This window comes from Heliangelus exortis, chromosome 3 (assembly GCF_036169615.1).
Source record: "Heliangelus exortis chromosome 3, bHelExo1.hap1, whole genome shotgun sequence".
Lineage (NCBI taxonomy): Eukaryota > Metazoa > Chordata > Aves > Apodiformes > Trochilidae > Heliangelus > Heliangelus exortis.
In genome coordinates, this window is record NC_092424.1 from 315,200 (window position 1) to 333,523 (window position 18,324).

At 45.3% G+C, this 18,324-nt stretch overlaps 1 protein-coding gene across 1 annotated transcript; it reads right to left on the reverse strand.

The window, feature by feature from the left end:
• Positions 1-6,699: 6,699 nt before the first annotated feature.
• Positions 6,700-18,310, reverse strand: CRNKL1 (crooked neck pre-mRNA splicing factor 1). The gene is made up of 14 exons (XM_071738753.1): positions 18,184-18,310; positions 17,706-17,858; positions 16,476-16,567; positions 16,205-16,363; positions 15,729-15,895; positions 15,085-15,263; positions 14,281-14,451; positions 13,444-13,635; positions 12,663-12,722; positions 11,445-11,525; positions 8,818-9,057; positions 8,316-8,417; positions 7,487-7,735; positions 6,700-6,959 (listed from the first exon to the last, which is right to left on the reverse strand). The coding sequence occupies exons 1-14, from the start codon at positions 18,229-18,231 to the stop codon at positions 6,792-6,794; spliced, it is 2,061 nt and encodes a 686-aa protein (XP_071594854.1). The 5' UTR covers positions 18,232-18,310; the 3' UTR covers positions 6,700-6,791.
• Between the last annotated feature and the right edge of the window lie 14 nt (positions 18,311-18,324).

Here is an 18,324-nt window from a genome sequence, read left to right on the forward strand (position 1 = left end):
TTCCCAAAACCTTTACATTGCCCCCCCATAGGTCCTCCTCTGCCAGATAAGAGGTGAGCTGTTCACCCTCTGCTGACCACCTGCTGCTCCAGAGTCCCTTTTCTACCTCAGAATCTAGGGTTTTTTGCAATATTTAGGGGCCTGGTTTCACATGCCCACAGCCCCTAACCCATCACAGCCCTCAGAGGGGACAGGCACCCACCCTGTGCCTCCAGGCAGAAAGGAGCAGGGACAGCATGACCCCACAGAAGGACAAGTGGCAAAGCCTGGGACCCCATAGGGACACCCTGTTATATCTCCTCTCCTCAGCAGGGTCACCCCTGCTCCAAACTCTTGAGGCAGCACTGGGGGGTTCTTGTCCCACCCCAGGGCAGCAGAGGGGTCACCAGCCCCAGCAGAGGGTTTTCTCTTCAGTCTGGTGATAAACCCAGGCACAAGGTTTATTGCTTCAGACTCTCATCTCTGCAGAAACAAGGTAAACAGTCACAAAGCAACAGCCCCAGGTATTTGGGCGCCTGTTCCACAGTCTGGGTCCCAAAGGGCAGAGCTGCTGAGCACCCAACAGAGGACCAGGGAGCACCTGGGCAGAGACGGGGAGCAATGCTGGAGGCAGCATGGAACCTTCCCTGCCTGGTGGCTTCCAGAGACATCCCTCCCCTAGAAAATATAACCACAGGCTTCAAGCAGACTTGGGGCAGTGTAAGATACTCCCTTTGCCACATCACTTGTCCCAGTCCTGGCTGGCCACTGGCACCAATACTCCCCCTGGACAGTGCTGAGCCCCATCAGAGCTGTGATGATTTCAGCTCCTGTGCCACCCAGAGCAGGGCATCTTGCATGGCACGGAGTTGCCATGGAAACAGTGGTCTTATATAGGTCACCCAGTCCCTTCCCAGGGCCCCAGGAGATGTGGCACCGGGGAGGCTCAGGGGACAGCACTGGAGGTGACACCTCTGCTGCAGCTCCATTGGAATACATGGAGTGGACCCTGGCCACCAGGTCACAACACTTGTTCCATGTGTGCAGACCACATCCAGCAAATCTTTCCATTAGAGAAAAACAAAAACAAAACCCGGAATCCAATTTGAGTCCTCAGAGCTTGATTTAAAAAATCAATAAATACCTTTCAGTTGTGAAATCCAGGTCATGGCCTTTGTGCTCAAACTCCCCACCCTACATCTCCACCAGGCTGCCTGGAAATGTCAGAGGTCATGTCTTAGTAGAACAGGGCAGGAGCACCCGATCAGGGGTGTAGGATGCAGGAGATCCCTCCAGAGGAGACAGGGCTCCCACCCAGGGCAGATGCCACCTGAGGAGCTTCTTCCAGCTCTCAGTGCCAACCACAAAACCCATTTACTTGCCTGGAAGGACTCCAGGCAAACAACTTCTAAGCAGAAAACCAATATGCCCATAAAAAAGAAAAGCAATAAAAAAATAATTATGATAAAAATAATCACATTATCCTTCCTCCTATCCATACAAGTAGTAAGAATGACATTTTTTTTGGGTTTTTTTGGTATTGGCCCTGCTTCTGCTGGGACCCTGCGATAAGATGAACTCTGCCCATGGCAGCAGCACAGCTATGAGAGGGTTTTTTTCACATTAATGACAGGACCAACAGATAAAACCTACCCAGCAATGAAGTAGCTGGCCTGCTGGGGTCCTTGACTGCCTGCAGAGCTGACAGAAAAAAAATATTTGCGTTAGTTTAAAATAATTCCATGTTCGAAGTTCTTTAGAAGTAGATGGACTTTCATGGCCTTGTTTCTTCAAAGTCACCTTTTGCAGCACAGCTTTGGATGTGGGTTTGAACTGTGCTTAGAGCAGGATAGCAAAACAGCCACTTTTATCACAAAGCCCCAGAATTTGAATGGAAAGTATTTCTGTCACCCTGCCTGGTTGCTAGAGGCTGGATGTGTTACACCCCTTCAAATACCACTTGTGGATCTGCTCTGACAACCCAGCCATGGTTTAACCCTGCTGGGTGCCCAGAGCCCTGCAATGAAGTGCTGCTGGTGCATCCCTCACTGGGCTGGGGTAGCTCTTCAATGCACTGCTTAGCAACAGCCAATGGTAATTTCAGCAGACAGTCCTTCTCTCCAGGATTCAGCAGCTCCAGATCACACCCTAGCAGGTTTGCAAAAGTTAAAGACAGAGAATAAAAATGAAGAACACATTTTCCTGGAGGAGTCCAGAGGGGGGCACTGGGGTGGCAGTGATGCTCCAGCAGGTACAGGGCAGGTGGCATTAGAGCCCCCGTCACAAATGGGGCCTCAGTTTCCTGGTGGGCACTCTAATTTAACCCAACACCCCCACCCAACAAGCACTTTTCATTTCAGCCCTGACCTTGGGAGCACGGCAAAGCACCCAACAGCCCGACAGGACCAGAGGGGTTCCTCAGGCAGGACGAGAGCTGAAGGAGCCAGTGCTGAGCAGAGGCAAAAGCTGCACCAGCACATCTGATTTTGCTCACTGCATCTCCAAACCCTACAGAAGCCAGGAGAGGGAGGAAAAGCCCAGCAGCATCCACAGCAGCCAGCACAAACACTGCCATGAGCAGCACCTGCTGGCAAAGCTGACTTCTGTGCTGCTAAAGATATTTTTCTTGTTTTAAATAGGGATTTACAATGCATAAGAAGGAGCTGCAGCACTAATTGATAAGAAATGCTTCATCTCAACACACCAGCTGAGCACTGGCCAGCTCTGAGCTTGCCAAGTGCCTCCAGAAGAGATGCCCCATGGCCAAGGGGACCCAGCCCCCCAGGATTTTCCCAGTTACTGCCCTGAGCAGGATTCCAGACTCACAGCCTTCCCAGTCACTACAGCACAACTCAGCTCTAGGGCTCTTTTGGTACCACTTTAACTGAAAGATCTGTAGTTTATTATTCTGCCCCAAATTAACCATCTGCTCTTACTTCTTGGGAGCAAATAGACCTTCACAAACCAAAGCTTAATTCACTAACACCAAGTCAGTCTTTCCACTTCTGGAAACTGCAAAGATGGCACCAGCCTCATCCAAATTACCTTTCATTTGGTGCAGCTGAAGTTTATGTTGAGCCCCCTCAAGCCCACAGAGCAGAAGCCTGGTGGTCCAGGTACCACCAGCACAAAGCTGCTCACAGGGAGCAGGGAGTGATAATCTTGGCTGAGTGTCAGGTGCTGTTACCAGGGCTGTGACTTATCAAGATGCAAACAAGACTTGGGTTGATAAGGATGGAATTAAGAGATGTAGCTGGACAGGTTAAAATAAAGTACCCAACTGCTGCCCCATGAATACATTCATCAGCGTCTCGATTGCTCAACAAGTGTGTGAATTTTTGCATTCCTCCTCACAGCAAGCCAACAAATTCTGTTTGAATATATCAGAATGTCATACACATGTGAATAACAGAACAGAAGAGTTGCTATTACACCTGGGAGTGGGATGCCCAGGCATGTCCCAACTCAGGGCATCTCCATCACCTCCAAAGGGACAGCCCAGGGCTCTGCAAGCAAGAGCTACCGCTGCAGCCAGAAAAGTGCTGGGTCAGATCCACAAGGACAAAACCCACAGGATTCCTGCCCAGAGCTTCAGGAGACCGAACAGGCAAGACCCCAAAAAGGCAACTACAGGTCTGTGACACAGCTTGGCACAGCAGTCTGCACATGTCACATTCTTTCACCCCCTTAGATGTAATCAAACCTGAAGAGATGTCAAAGCCTGCTGTAACCCAGTCGTTTGTACAGACATGGAGTTTGGGCATAGACAGTACCTTAAATCAGTTTCTAATAAAACCTGGGAGCAGTGGGACGCACAGCCAATCCTCCCCATGTTGGTGCAGTGTCAAGGGGAAGCAGGAGCACACACTGGGACCATGGCAGCATCCTGCTCTACAGAATTACATTAACAGATAAATCTTGCTTAGCTTGTTATGAAACAAAAAACTCCTGTTTGCCTTTCCCAAGATAAGCTTGTAATTGGGGGGGAGGAGGGAGAGAAATGAGGTGGAAACAAGGCTGTGACCTGAGAAATCAATTAAACCTTTACATCTCATTAGTGCTCTGAAGGGTGGAGCAGTTTTACTGCTGGAGATGCAGCCTTCAGCTTATCAGCCCAGAACACTCCTTTCAGGAATTTCAGAGCTTAAACAGGCAAAACCAGATCTCAGGAGCTAAGATAGAGCAGCTAAAGGTACCCATGGAAAACTTGGAGTAAGGAGATGGAGCTGAAGGGCTTGCTGTTCCAGGGCAAGCACAGGGACAGGCAGAGGGGAGAAGGCTCAGGAAACATCTAAACCAGGGAGGTGGAACCCCAGGACCATAAACCAGGACTTGTGCTGTGCAGGGGGTCCCAGGGGACCCTAGTCCTGTGCTCCATGGAAACAGGTCTTCAACCTTGCAAGTGCAGGAGAGAAGCTGGAAACCCCAGACAGACAAATTCAGATTCCTGTGCTAAAACCAGTTCCCCAAGTCTCACCCCTCAGCTCTTCTTCTCTACCCCCTCTCCCTGATGCCTCTCCAGCAGGAGAAAGATTCTGCTCATCCAGTCAGTGCTCTTCCAGAGTTTTTTTCCAACATTGAGGAGAAAACGGAAATTGCATTCAGCTCCAAGTGATGAGAAATACCCAAAGCTTTATCTGTTACATTAGCATGAGGATCTGCCCACTCCTATTTTTATCAGGTGTTCCTCACTCAAGCTCTACTTTTAAGATGAAAGCACAAGTCACCCCAGCTTCCAGCAAGATGGCTCAAGATAAACCTGGTGTCACCATCACACAGCTGTGTTCAGTCTCTGCCTGCCCCTGCCCTCTGGGCCCTCTCTCTTCTGGCCATCCTTTTAACTTACACACCTTGCTTTTTCTGCAGACATGCAGCAATTCCCAGCTTTAAGGGAAAACTGCTGCTGAGGCCTCTTCAATTGCTCACAGCAGATTGAAAATGTGCTTCTCTGGAGGCTCCAGGCTGTGCAGATGCCTGAGGAGCTCAGTGCACCTTGTGTGGGATGCACCAACACCACAACTACACCCTCCCAGCACAAAAAAAAAAAACAAACAAAAAAAAAAACCCAACAAAACACAACAAAAAAACCCAAACCCACAACCCCTCCTCAAAGCACCAAGACACTGGCACAATTAAAGCCCAGAAAGCATAAACGCCACTATAAGCTTAACCAAGCTGGATTTTTATCCTGCCAACATGCTCTTCACAGTCATCATGGTGAAACACATTTCACCATACAGGATTTCCGGAGAAATTAAAGAGGAAATCCAACTGGTGCCAGCATACAGCCATGTTACAGACACCACTTGCACCACACTATGAAAAACCCACACAAAACGCAGGCTAAAGTAGAAGGCACAAGCTTCAACAGCTGACTAGAAAATCCAAATATCTCTTTTTTTGGGTTCAAAGTAACAAAGGTTAGCAGGTGATCAAGGACATCCCCACCAGTAGAGCAGTTTCTTCTTGCCACACAGGCAGCCAAGTGACCAAACAGCTATGGGAGACAGCAAGGTGGGAAGGACTCACCAGGGTGAGCAGAGCACAGCAGGACTGATCCTGGCACCACAGGTCTTCTGGGGAAGGTATGAGAGCTTCCCCCACCCCTCTGCCCTCTCAGCCCACCAGCCCTCTGACTCCTACCTTCCTCCCCACTCCTGGATTCCAATTTGAAGGCTGTGGCCCAGCCCATGGCCAGCTGGATCCCATCTCTGCCCCTGTTCCCATTGGCACCAGTTGGGAAGCATTGCTCTGACCCCCAGCCCCCCTGCTCCTTCCCCACCCCTTCCCTCCCTGCCAGGATCTGGGGCAGAACCCCCTGACTCCCCCCATGACACAAAGCCCCTTCACCTCCCCACATCTCCCCTGGGGGTCACCCCCAGTGTCACCCCACACCCCAGGGAAGAGGGAGAAGCAGCTCCAGAGGACCAGGAGAAGAGCAGCAGTGGGGGCAGTGTAGGACACAGTGTCTGGTTCCTGGCCAGGGAAGGGAGTGTGTCCCCCTGCCAGGGACACAACCCAGGGCTGGCCAGCTGCTGGGCAGCACAGAGCAGGGAACCAGCCCACACAAGCCAGCAGGAGCATCCTTCCCCCCAAGAACTTAGGGACAAAGCTCAGGCTCAGGTTTTTATCTTCATGAAACACAAAACACGTTGGGAAGCCACTGCACTGCTTCTGCTTCACCTCCCAGTAGTTTATTCACTGCAAAATACACTGCCAAGGCATTCAAGGATTAAGACATGGACTGTGTGGTACTGATTTATACAGATTTGTCTTGTAGGGGCTAGTTTCAGTATATTTCACTTCTATTATTGTCCCTTCTAGATGGTTTTCTGAGATAAAACCTTAGTTGGGGGGGAAGCTGACCAGGTTGCAGTCAATACGATTTAATGTTTTCCACTACCCTCATGATCAATACATATCTTACAAAATTTCTGGGAAAATAAGCCAGGAATGGTTAGACATATCTCATTAAAGAAAGCAGATCTGCTGTCTTGGCATGCTACTGACCTTAAGCAGTGCTGGGATAGTTGGTGGGAGACTTAGAACAGTGGGTGTTGTGCTAAAAACTGAGCTGTTTTCAGTTCTTCCTGTAGGTAAGAACTGCATACTCCCACACTTGCTCCCTGACTTTCCTTTTTATTGTTGGAAATCAGCAGACTATTAAAGGGAATCAACTCCCATAAGGTGCTTTTATTCAAGAAAAAAAAAAGTCTCAAGTCAATAATAGCAAAACTCTTCAAATACATTTATTTTTCACCAATGAAAATACTGTACAATAGCCCAAGAAAAGGGGCAGGAAAGGTGATGTACTAACACTGGGTTTCATCTATGTCTTTGTCTGGATCCATCTCTGCAGCTTCACTCTCCTGTTGCTGCTTCTTCCAGAGTTTAGCCATAGCAAGCAGCTTGAGATTAGGCTGATTGGCAGTATCTTCTGGGAAAATATAATCATAGTATTCTTCCCAGCCAGCATCAGACTATGGAAAAAAAATACCATAAAGCACGTTTAATTTGCATGTTAATGTTAGCTATTAGAAGGTGCTTCTAATAAGCATAACAGTGAGATAAAATTAAAATAAAGTGTTTGTTAGACCATCCACAGCAGCTGCACCCACTGAGCTGAATGGGTGTATGACAGCACTACTTGTGCTGTGCATAATGAACAGGCTGATGTGATGAACATTCTGGCTGCAGGTTCCCAAAGTTAAGAAACAAGCAGTATCTGCACAGTGCTGCCTGAAGCTGTTTCGATTGGTCTATGGCAGGAGTAAATGCAGCTTGAGCATGTGTGATTGTTTGATGCTGTGAGTGTTTCACTCTCAACCCACTACCCACCTTAGCCTGCTGAAGAGCAGGAGCTCAGCAGCATGTGTTTCAGGACAGTGCTTTTTGTCAATTACTGCAGTTCTAGCACCCACCATAGCCAACTGTGTTTTATGTGACAGAGCCCAGCGTAAGGCCACCAAGGTTTCAAAGTGATGACTTGCATGATTTTCCCTCTTACCCCATCTTCTGCCTGCACTTTTCTCCTCTTCTTTATTTTTTCAGGCATAAGTTTATCTATCCTCTCTTTAGTGGTATCGGTTCCAAACTCGTCTTCAAAGTTCCTCCAGGACTCCAGAAGCATCACTCTCTCCTCCTTCTCCTCACAGTTTCGCATTGCCTTATTGGCCTCTTCATAAATCTGCCTGCATCTTGACAAATTCTCCTCCCTTCCAGAAGACAGCTCAAACTGAGCAAAGCTGATCCAGACCTGTGGTGAAAGCAAATCAAAACCAAGCTGAAACCTCCATTCTGGAGGCTGATAGCTGAGTGATAGATTAGAAAAAAACCAAACACAACAAAGCAGTCAAAAAAGCAAATGTCAGAGCAAGTCTGAAGTACTTTTTCACAAGCAGAATCCTAGTAAATTCACATTTGTTTCACATGTGAGATTTGCCTCACTATGGCAAGACAGAATATTCATGTAAGCCATGTAGCCAAATTCCTTAGGTTGTTTCTGGTCATGGTAAATCCATCTGAATTTAGCCAAACAGCAGCACTAAGCTACACTGAAAAAAATCACAACTATTTTTCCCTTGCAATGATTTTTGCACCTAAAATTCCAATGCTGCTCAGCAGGCAGAGGGATGTTTGGAAACCTGCAAAACCTTCTTCCATGAGAGAAAAGCCTTCTGTTGTATGCAAATTAGAAATGTCCTTTCCCTCTTCATGTCTCAGACAGGGGATTGCACTTAGGCTCACTGCTGATGTGAAAAAGCCAAAGCAGCCAAGGGTTCCCATCCACTGTGGACCAGATCCAAGAATTCTGTGTTCTGGCTACCCATGAATACCTTAACATGCTGTGTCCGCTGCAGCAGCCTGCGGTAAAGGTTTCTTGTTTTCTCATATTCCTCTTGCTCAATCTCAAAGTCAATGTAGGACTTCCAAAGAACCTGCAAAAAAGAAGTCTCTTGTTACATCACAGCAGACTGAGATAATGGAAAAAAAAAGATGAAAGTGGAAGAGCATGGATAAATGTGGAACTTCTCGGAAAAGTTTCAGCGCTCAGAATATTAACTGACTGTCCAGGCCAGGATTATGACTGAGCAATGCCAAGTCCTGTGCAGACAATCCATTTAGCTCACTCCTGTGAACACGTTTCTCACTCCACACCTTACCAAGGGCTTTGTAGCCTTGTCACCCTGCTGAGAAGCAGATGCTGCATTAATGAGACACAGGCTAAGCCACCATGGTAAGCAGTGCTGAGCAAGCTGGTTGATTATTCACAGTTTTATTAGCCACACTAATAAATACCCTAAAATGGTGCCAACTGTAAAGTTCCTCCCCCCTTACCTCAGGCATGTCCAGCCTGGGCTGGCCAATAGCCAGCTCATATATGGCACGGGCTCTGTCAATATCCCCCAGGATGGTCTCCAGCTCAGCAAATTTAATCCACGATGTGCAGTTTTCTGGTGCAAATTCCAGGAATTTTTCATACAGCTTTCGGCACCGATCAAATTCTCGCAGTTGTAACTCCAATTCAATATAACCTTTAAACAGTTTGTTTTTTGGACATTTACCTATGGATGTCCCCTGTTAAGCAAAAACAAACAAGCAAACCCAAAAAAACCCACTTAAATATCTTGCAAGGCTAAAAAACCCACTCTATTTCCTACACATCTCTTTACCCTCCAGTACTGGAACTACAATTCATTTTTGAGCAGTTTGGTTTTTAAGAGTCTGGGTCAGGGCCAGTGTGAAATCCAACCAATGTCTGCAAAATGAGTGTGCATCCATGAACATCAACAAAAACTCTGAAAGCAGAAAACCTTCTACATAACATGAATTACTCACAAAGTATGAGCTGAAACTCACCCTGGCTCACCAAATGAACACTTCATCTTGCATCAAAAGCTGAAGAAAGCACACTCCAGTTTGAACCATTCTTCAGATAAAACAAATTATGTGAAGAGAACCTGTCACCTGGACTACCACTGCTATCCATCACCCCACAGAGCATTGCCCATGCTCCCTGCCTGTTGACTTATGATAATGGGTAGGTGGAGAATAAGGTTAAAAAAAAAATATTTCCTTTTTGATATGTTTCAGCATCTGAAGAAAGCTGTGTGTCCCAAGGCACAGTGCCAAGCTGTGAGAAAGCAGTTTCTGATTCTTAATTTGGGAATGTTCTAAAGCAAGAGTTATGAGTGGGCATATCTGAGACAAGTATGTAGGAAGCATCACTCTTTGAGTCACTTCTGTAGACAAGCATTATTTATTAAGCACTGCAGCCTCTGTTCCCTCAAGCTAATGTGAATTAAGTAGTTTGAAATCTAATTCCCTTACTGCAATTCTCCTGCACAGCTTTCCTACACACATTGATTCCCTTGGCACTTATTAACAATGGAGGAAATCACTTGGAAATATCAATGTGGTCCCCATTATGGCCCTCCAGCTCTACAGAGGGCTCTTCTAGATCAATATATGCTTAATTCTTCCCCACAAGCTCTCATCACTATTTTCTTAAGCAGCACAGTGTCCAGCTGATCTGCTGCCTCCAAGTCCAAATGTCTCTCAGAACCTGCACACCACCTGCAGCCAGTGAAAATATGGCAGAGAAAGGTGCTGCCTGCATGCTGGTGAGGGCTTCAGCTTCTGGAGGTGGAGCTTCTCTTCTGTGGGTGACACAGCAATGTCCTGAAACCTCAGGACAGGAGAAAGGCTCCTTGCCAAAGAGGGGTTTCAAAGTCAGCTCATTGCAAAAGAAAGAAAGAAAGAAACAGCTTGCCAAATGTGGGTCTGGTCCAAAAAACTATTATGGCTGCAGGGCAAAATCTGGTTTCCTAAGTAAGAAAAAAGTGACCTATTAAAAAAAGTCTATCAAATAAATTAAACAACAACAGCGAAAAAGACGAACAAAAGAGAAACCTAAAAGGAAATGAGGAAACTTTGTATTTCTAGGTGGGCACCCTCTTCAGAAGCCACCATAACATCTACCCCCAAAGCAAGGCAGCCAGAAGCAGGGTGCTCACTGGTGACTATGGTGACATTGAGCAATGGTCTCTTAAGCCAAGCTACAAGCAGCATGCTTCAGGACAGCTGGTTGTCTTCTCCTGCAGGGAGAATACTCTCACAGGGGACTTAACTGCCCTGACCTGATTAATTTTTTTCTGGTTGTGGACAGGAGTACACTCAGGAGACAAAGCCTTACCAGCAGCGTGGGGCCAGACTAGGTCCAGGGACAGCTATAAAAGCCATTCCCATTTATGCTCTGACCACTCCTGTGCCACAGATTTGGGGGCAACCCCATCAATTTCCTGTTTAAAGTCAAACCACCTCAACTGTAACCAACATTAGCTTTCTCTCAAAATTCCTAGTGCTATCACTGAGATTATTTAGAGTACCTGAACTGAAGGGAAAGAAAGTTTTTAGTTTCAAAAGGTTTTACTGCCCAAATGTTCTCCATTGTTCTCTGATGTGCTGACATCCACACAAAGAATCAGCACAGAAGCTCTTCAGCCTGCTCAGTCTCTGTAATTGCTCTGAATCAGCAACCCAGTAGCTGAGACTCAAACCCTCAATTCAGCAGGTCCTAATTTCTGAGAGTCAAAACCTCCTATTGATTTAAAATGCTTTTTAAAACACTGTTGTTAGTACAACTATCATTTAAAGAAATCAGCAGCAGTTAAAAATTTTCAAGTGCACTAAGCTGCTTTGGGTACTCTTGCATTCATATGTCTGTTTTGTCAGCTGAAATGAGAAAGCTGCATTCATTCCAGCCCGTGGCTAATTCATCATATCAGGCTGTGCTTCTTTTTAAATCACACATGACAGTAAATACTGGTCCCTGCAGACTTCTCGGATGCTTTATTTAAGTGGATTAAATCAGCAATTTATAAAGGACAATTTAAGATCTTTTAATGCCATCCCCTTGTTCCTATTACTTAGTGAAGTCAATTATGGAATTAACAAAAGCTTACCAAAGCTCTTCTGGCAAGTGGAAGATTTTTCTGGCGTATTTCAAACTGTGCATACAGCAGCCATATTTTGGCAAAAGTAAACTGAAAGAAAAAGAACAATGTGATGCTTGGCCTGGAAGCTTAGTGAACAATACTGTATATGTTATTTTAAAAAATAATCACTCTGTCTATACAAGAGATCACTGCTATTGCAGTTAATTTGTATTTGATCCTGCTGAAAAGTTACAAGTTCATAACCCCACACAACCTTTATAGGACTGGACAATATATTCCTCCATGGATGAAAGCAAAAATGGCCAGGACAGAGGTCTTTTTAAAGCAGGAAAATGGTCATTAACCAACTGATTAATGGATTAAATATCAAATAACACAGAATCAATTAATAGTCAATTGCCTCTTATTCATCACAGATTAATCCTAATCTGCAATTTAATACTCAGATGACCCAATTAATGACAAAATACAACAGGAAATCCATAAACTAAGATTTCTTGACATTCTAAGGTGATGCTCATTGTTTTAAACATTCAGCCACGTGCGTATTTTAGTTAAAGCTCACAAGAAAAAAAAAAAAAAATCACAAAACCAAAACCAGTCTTGCAGATGGATTGTAATGGAGAATACACACATGGAAGGTGGTTTATCACATGAATACCCATGAGGTGGTTTCCTCAGCTGGGACCATGAAGGCAACCAGAAAAAGCTGCTATGAATTATGGGGTAACCCCACATAAACAGACTGAGGAGTATTCTGCAGAGGGTGCAAGCACCTAGGTTTAGAGCAGCTGGGAAAGAGTACCTTGAAAAAGGACATGAGGAAATGAAGGGTAAGAGTCCTTCCCTGCTGCTTATTAGTACTGGATTATCCTTTCTTTGTGTTATTTCAGCTTCTTAAGAACGTACTTAGTAACAGAAACACTGGTGAAACCCTTACTTTGCCTCTGCATGAGGAAATCTGATATTTCCCATCCATTATGCAAATGACAGACACCCAACACCTTAGCTTGGAACAAAAATCCTATCAATTTTGGAAGATTAACATTATGAAAAACTGGAAGGGATATTTAAAGTGATGAGTAGAATCTTCGTGGTTAGTCTAGCAGCCCTGTACTGCTAGAGCTGCTTACACACCTGAACTTTCAGGGAAAAGAAAACTGAAGGATCTTATTTTAGGAATTTTAACCCAGGACCCAACACAACCTGCTGGCAGAGCCATACCTTCTTGTGGGGAATGAGCTCGATACAGGCCTGGTACACTTGTCTGGTTCTCTCAGCATCCTGTAAGAACAGGCAAAACCAAACACTGCATCCACTGAGAAGATCACACTATGGATTGTGCAATGACTGCAAAACTGCAGAATCCTATTTTTAAGTCAAGTTACTTAGAATAACGTATACTTAGGATAAAAATGTAGTTTGTGTGCACAATACAAAGTTGGTAACTTCTGAGAATCAGGCATCTTTTCAAAATGAGATTAGCACTAAGATTAGACCATAAAACCAGCAGTACCCCCATTTTGGGGGAGAAAAAGAAGTATTTTTTCCTTGTATAGTCAATACAACCTTGTTAAATAAAGAGCAGCTACAATGTTACACGACTGGTAACAGAGGAAATACTTACACAGCCCAAAAAGCAAGAATCTGACCGCCTCCCAGGACAACTTCAAAACCAGTTCTGTTAAACACAAAGCTACTTCACAAGTCCAGGTAACAGCCTGGAACAGGAAATTCAGATGTGGCTAGAAAGACCTACTTCTGCTTTTATTATCAGCATTTTTCTGGATAAATTGGGGTGAAACTGAAATATTTCCTCCCCCTATGCGTGAAGGTGAAAAATTAAGGGAAGAGAACTGTACTTTAATAGCAAGTCCTGTAGCTGGTTACACAAAACAAAGACAGTATTTTTAGTTCTCAGCTTTCTTATTAAAATAACTGCAGCTACTTGATATAAGAAAATACTTGGGAAGGGAAAAAAAAAGCCCGAGTTCTTACTACTTGCCTTTGCCTCCAGCTCTTCATATAATGCATAGTTGATCCAAAGATAGATATATCTTTTCCAGTGCCTTTTCTCTTGGACTGGGGGCACGTTGGCAATGGCTCTTTCATACACTTCTCTGACAGTCTCAGCATCTGTGTCACTTTCAACCAACCTCAGATAGTCAAACCAGGCGTCGTAGTTATGGGGATTTGCCTTCCAAAGAGAAGGAAGCAGGGCAATGGGAAAGACACTTCAGTTACTACAAATAACAGACCCTGTTGTTCCTCTTTTAAAATACATCACCAGAGCATAAATGAAAACTCACAGTCTCTCAGGTATGCTTATGCTAAAGCTTTTGGGTTAAAGTGTGTTTCTTTACTTTTATTGTACCTACATTACTAAAGTGAAGGCAAACAAAGTGAGTTGTGAGAAGGGGTGTGGAAGTGATGAAACTTGCAGTATTCAGTAATACTGGACAGGTGTGGCACACCTGATTTCTCACAAACAGGTATTTAGACACAGGTGACAGTTACTGTATAACAGAAGCAAGGAAGTTACAAGCTAAACTCTATTATCCCCTGAGGCAACTGAAGAGTACTGAGCTCTGAGTTTAACCAAAAACCTGGGCTCCACAATCTACCTTAGGATGTGGAAATACAAGAACAGTGAATATAAGATCATTCTCTCCCTTGTGGACAGAATTCTACCTCAAAAAAAGAACAGCCTTCCCTTGGCACTTCCTTGGACTGAGTACCAAGGGTAACTTAAAACTCACCAGCCTTCATTTCATGGGACACTTCTGTACCCTGAACAGCAGCTGAAGACACAACGAGCTGAGGGGATGTTTGTGATACAAACCTTCACTTCCTCTTCATACTGGAATCTCCTCTTGCTGACAATGATGTCTTCAATCCCCCTCCTGTCTCCAAACTTCTTCTCAAAGATGGTATAATTCTTGAAGAGATTTTGGGCCTCATGTTTGGGAATTCTATCCAAGGCATACTTGTAGATCACCCTTACTCTTTCAAACTGAAAGTATGGAATATCATTTGAGTAACATTTACAAAGTGGCTTCTACCCTCCCTCACAATTTCTCAAAGCTCTTTTGTCAATATTTTATATAATACAGAATATCTCAATATAAGCTATTGTTTTAGTACAGGACTAAAGTAAACTTTGGGGAAAAAAAACCAAACTATCTGTAAATACCAAACCCCACCATCTCTTATTCATTTACAGGTGTGGAATGTTTAAGAGGTTGTGCTTTTGGGTTGACAGAATGATGCCAATTCCTTAATGGCCTGGACACTTTACAGAGACCATCTGGGAAAATCTGGCTAATTCAGTGTTGTACCACACAGGCCCACAGCTGCTCAGAACCTTACATATCTGGGGGTAGGTATTTGAGTCAGTGACACTGTTCTCAGGCTTGGCAGATATGGTGCCCACCTTTCTTAAAACCTATTTCCTTGATGTCACCAAAGGGCAGAGAGGAGCTAAGCAAAAAATTGTCTCCTTAACTAAGCCTGCAGGGGCAGGATCTGACAAGGTGCTGGAAGCCACAAGTGCTGCAGGGAACGCTCTGTGGCCTGGAGCCAGATGTTCAAGGAGAAACCTTGGGGCAGTTGGTACTGGTCTGATATGTTATCAACAAGGTCTTACTTCTTTCTGGTTCTCCTCAAACTTTGCGAAGGCCACGTACAAGTGCTCATCCATGTGCTCTTCCCCAAAGAACTCCACTGCCCTCTCGTACACCTTCCTGGCATGAGCAAAGTAACTGTGTTTCTCTTCAAAGCGGGCGTACTTGATCCAGTTCTTCACGTCAGGGTGAACAATAACAAGTGGAGCTCCGTTAAAGAAACACTGGTGGCTGACCTGGAGACTTCAGATTTTCTTCCCAGTGAGTACAGGGCCATGGACTGTACAGAATGGCACATGCCCAAAACACAGCTGGGAAGAAGACACAAAACAGCTCTGTGCATGCAAAGGCTTTCTGTCTTACAGAGAAAAAAGGGATAAAAAAAATTCAGACAAGAATCAAAGAGAAGTTTAAGAAGGAGAAATCTAAATCAAATGATGACTGCAAAAAAGCTGGAAGCACAAGCCATGTTAAATATACACTGTTGTGGCAGGATGTCCATTCACTGAACTGAATTTGGAGGCACACACCAAACAAACATGCTTCTAACACCTACCGCTGGCTCCCAGCCTGGTGTCCCAGCACAGGGGTGTAAATGGAGACAGAATCAGTGAGAAAGAAATGAAGAGCATGTTGGACAGGTGTTGCAATGCACTAAAAAGGATATATCTCTCATAAATGGTGCGTGCCCTGTCCACCTCCTTGTATCTCAGCTCAAAGTTGATGTAGGAATGCCAGGCTTGCTCCTCTGGCTGCCACTCCATCCAGCGCTCAAACACCTGACGTGATCCAGCAACGTTCCCCAGCATCTCCTCCATGTACGTGTACTTATACCTTAGAACACAAGATCAGGGTTTTACCAACACACAGTGAACACAGGCATTACAAGGATTTTCAGAGTGCATAAGAGCATTGCTGAGACTTCTTCACGTACTCCCCTCCTGCACCCCAGGAATGCCCATAGAGGTGGTTGTGACTGGCAGCACACACACATCCTCTGTCACCTCAAAAGTACAAAACATTTCCCAAAATTCAACCTTCTTTTTTTTTTTCAGACAGTATGAAGACTTGGAGAAACAGGAAGCAACGTGCTTCTGCATGATACCCAAGCAGAAAGGTGTAAGTGATGCTCTCCACACACACCAGAACTGGTTGACCCTGGGGAGGGTGGTGATGGCACGGTCCCAAATGTTCCTGGCGTGATTAACCTGGCGGTTCTTCATCTCCATCTCTGCATATTTCAGCCAGAGTGTGACATTCCTGTAGTCTACATCTAAAGCACGCTCGTATATGGAACGGGCTCTGCAAAACAAAGAGCAGCAGTGTACATAATGTGCCTCCAAGACTTTGATGCTGCTTGTCAATGTGTTTTTTAAAGGTTTATAGGAGATGCCAGCAGCTGCACAATAATTACCTCTGTATTTCTTTCAGGCTTTCCTCCCATTGTGCATACTTTATCCAGTTACTGATAACAGTCCTGTTTTTCCGTATGTTATCTTCAAAAGTCTGAGAAGAAAATTATTTCTGTAAGTAAGCAATGCCTCTGTGCAGAATTGTTAGAAATGGCTCATGGAATATTATTGCTGGAATGAATCCTCAGTGTCCTACAGCCACGCAGATCTAACAAATCATGGCAATACAACACTTCCTAAAAACTGCACAACAGAGAAGCTGGAAGCATAGATCACCACACAGGCTAGGACTAAGCTCAAGTTCCTGCCACCTGATACTGAATTACTGGTGGAAGAATAACTGACAGTACTAAAATCTTACAACTGTTCTTTTTTATAATCTCCTGCTTGATGTTTCAATAGCAACATTACCTGACTAGAAGGACATTGCAGACAATCCTGGGTACACCTGGATGCACCAGCATAGGTTCAGCCACTTTTAGAGCACTGACACCTACAGGTCAAAGTTTTGTTAAAGCAAGATACCTGATTCTTATTCTCTGGATTTAATATTCTGGCACAAAATGTGCTAGACAAGCTTCACTTCTCAGGACAACAGTGAGGCCATCTCCAGTCTTGTATTTGGCTGCTGTCAGGACCAATGCCAATGGTATGTGACATCTGGATAAGCATGGTTAATACTTAATGCAGTGGCTCCTTACTGCCTCTCACATGAGATGGAAAAAGGTAACACCAAACATTATTTGTGCAGTTCTGTGGTGGAGGCCAAATTTCAAGACAAGCATCAACCATAACAGTGATTAAGTGTAGAACATTGTTTGCTAAGTAATACCATAATTAAACAAAAGAGAAATAACACTTCCAAACACAGTGTTTTTTAAACAGTTGGGGTGGATAAAGCAAAACCTGAGAATGCCCTGTCCTGCTGACTAGTCAGATATTAGAAACAAGTGTGTGGTTACCCTTGCAGTGTTCTGAACACACTGAAGATGCATACAGGTGAGATGCTGTCTACCACCCCATTTCATATTAAACAACACGTGTTTAACTTACAACTTTTGCACAAAAGCAGCCTTTTTTATGACAACGTTAGGTTTGTTTGGGTTTTTTTTAAGAACTGCTATCCACTGGGGAATATCCACAAGTACCATAGACTACATCTTACATTAAAAAATAGTACATACAGTGCTTTATACAAGCATGAACATGAAGGGTGATTGTTTTTCCCTTACCTTCCTTTTCCGGAGTTTATAATCATTTAACTCTTCAACATCTGTGATCTTTTGTTGCGGAGGTGGAGGAAGAAGCTCAAGCTCTCTCTCTTTGGCTTCTCTCAGGAGCTGTTCTGCTGTGATCTGGACTTCTGCGGGCGCTTTGTTTTTCACCTGTAAGGTACGGGGGCCCGAGTCGCACTTGCTTCTACTAATGCAACACCGAGAAATCCCCTCAGGATTACCCCGCTCCAGTGCCTTACTGCGTTGGGTATTTACTGAACGAAATACGGAGACCCCTCCCCGAGATGGGCACGGACCTTGTGGCCAGCATTGGACCGAGCCTGGGCGGCTCCCGCTGGGCTGACGGCCCCGAGGCGGCGGGCCCAGGCCGCTGGGGGGGTCCCGGCGCTGCCCCGAGAGCCCGGGCCCTGCCCGGTGGCCTTCCTGCCCCCTCCCGCCACCCCCGGCCGCGCTCCCGCCGCCTCCCCTCACGCACCTTCGCCACTTTGGGGATGCGCTGCTTCCCGGCCGCCGTGGACGCCATCTTGCCGCCTCTCCCTACTGGCACCGCCCCCTCACCTCTGACCTCACGTACGCGGCGTTGCCGGAGCAACGGCGCCGCGTCCTGGGCTGGGAG

Bases quoted from the DNA above. Each gene is read 5' to 3' on its own strand.
- CRNKL1 (XM_071738753.1), bottom strand. From the start codon at position 18,231: ATGGCGTCCACGGCGGCCGGGAAGCAGCGCATCCCCAAAGTGGCGAAG. The intron at 15,264-15,728 runs ATATCCTTTTTA...ACGGAGCTCCAC, and splicing joins ACGCACCATTTATGAGAGAT to TTGTTATTGTTCACCCTGAC. The intron at 12,723-13,443 runs GCAAGTAGTAAG...CTGTTCTTACAG, and splicing joins ATGAAGAGCTGGAGGCAAAG to GATGCTGAGAGAACCAGACA.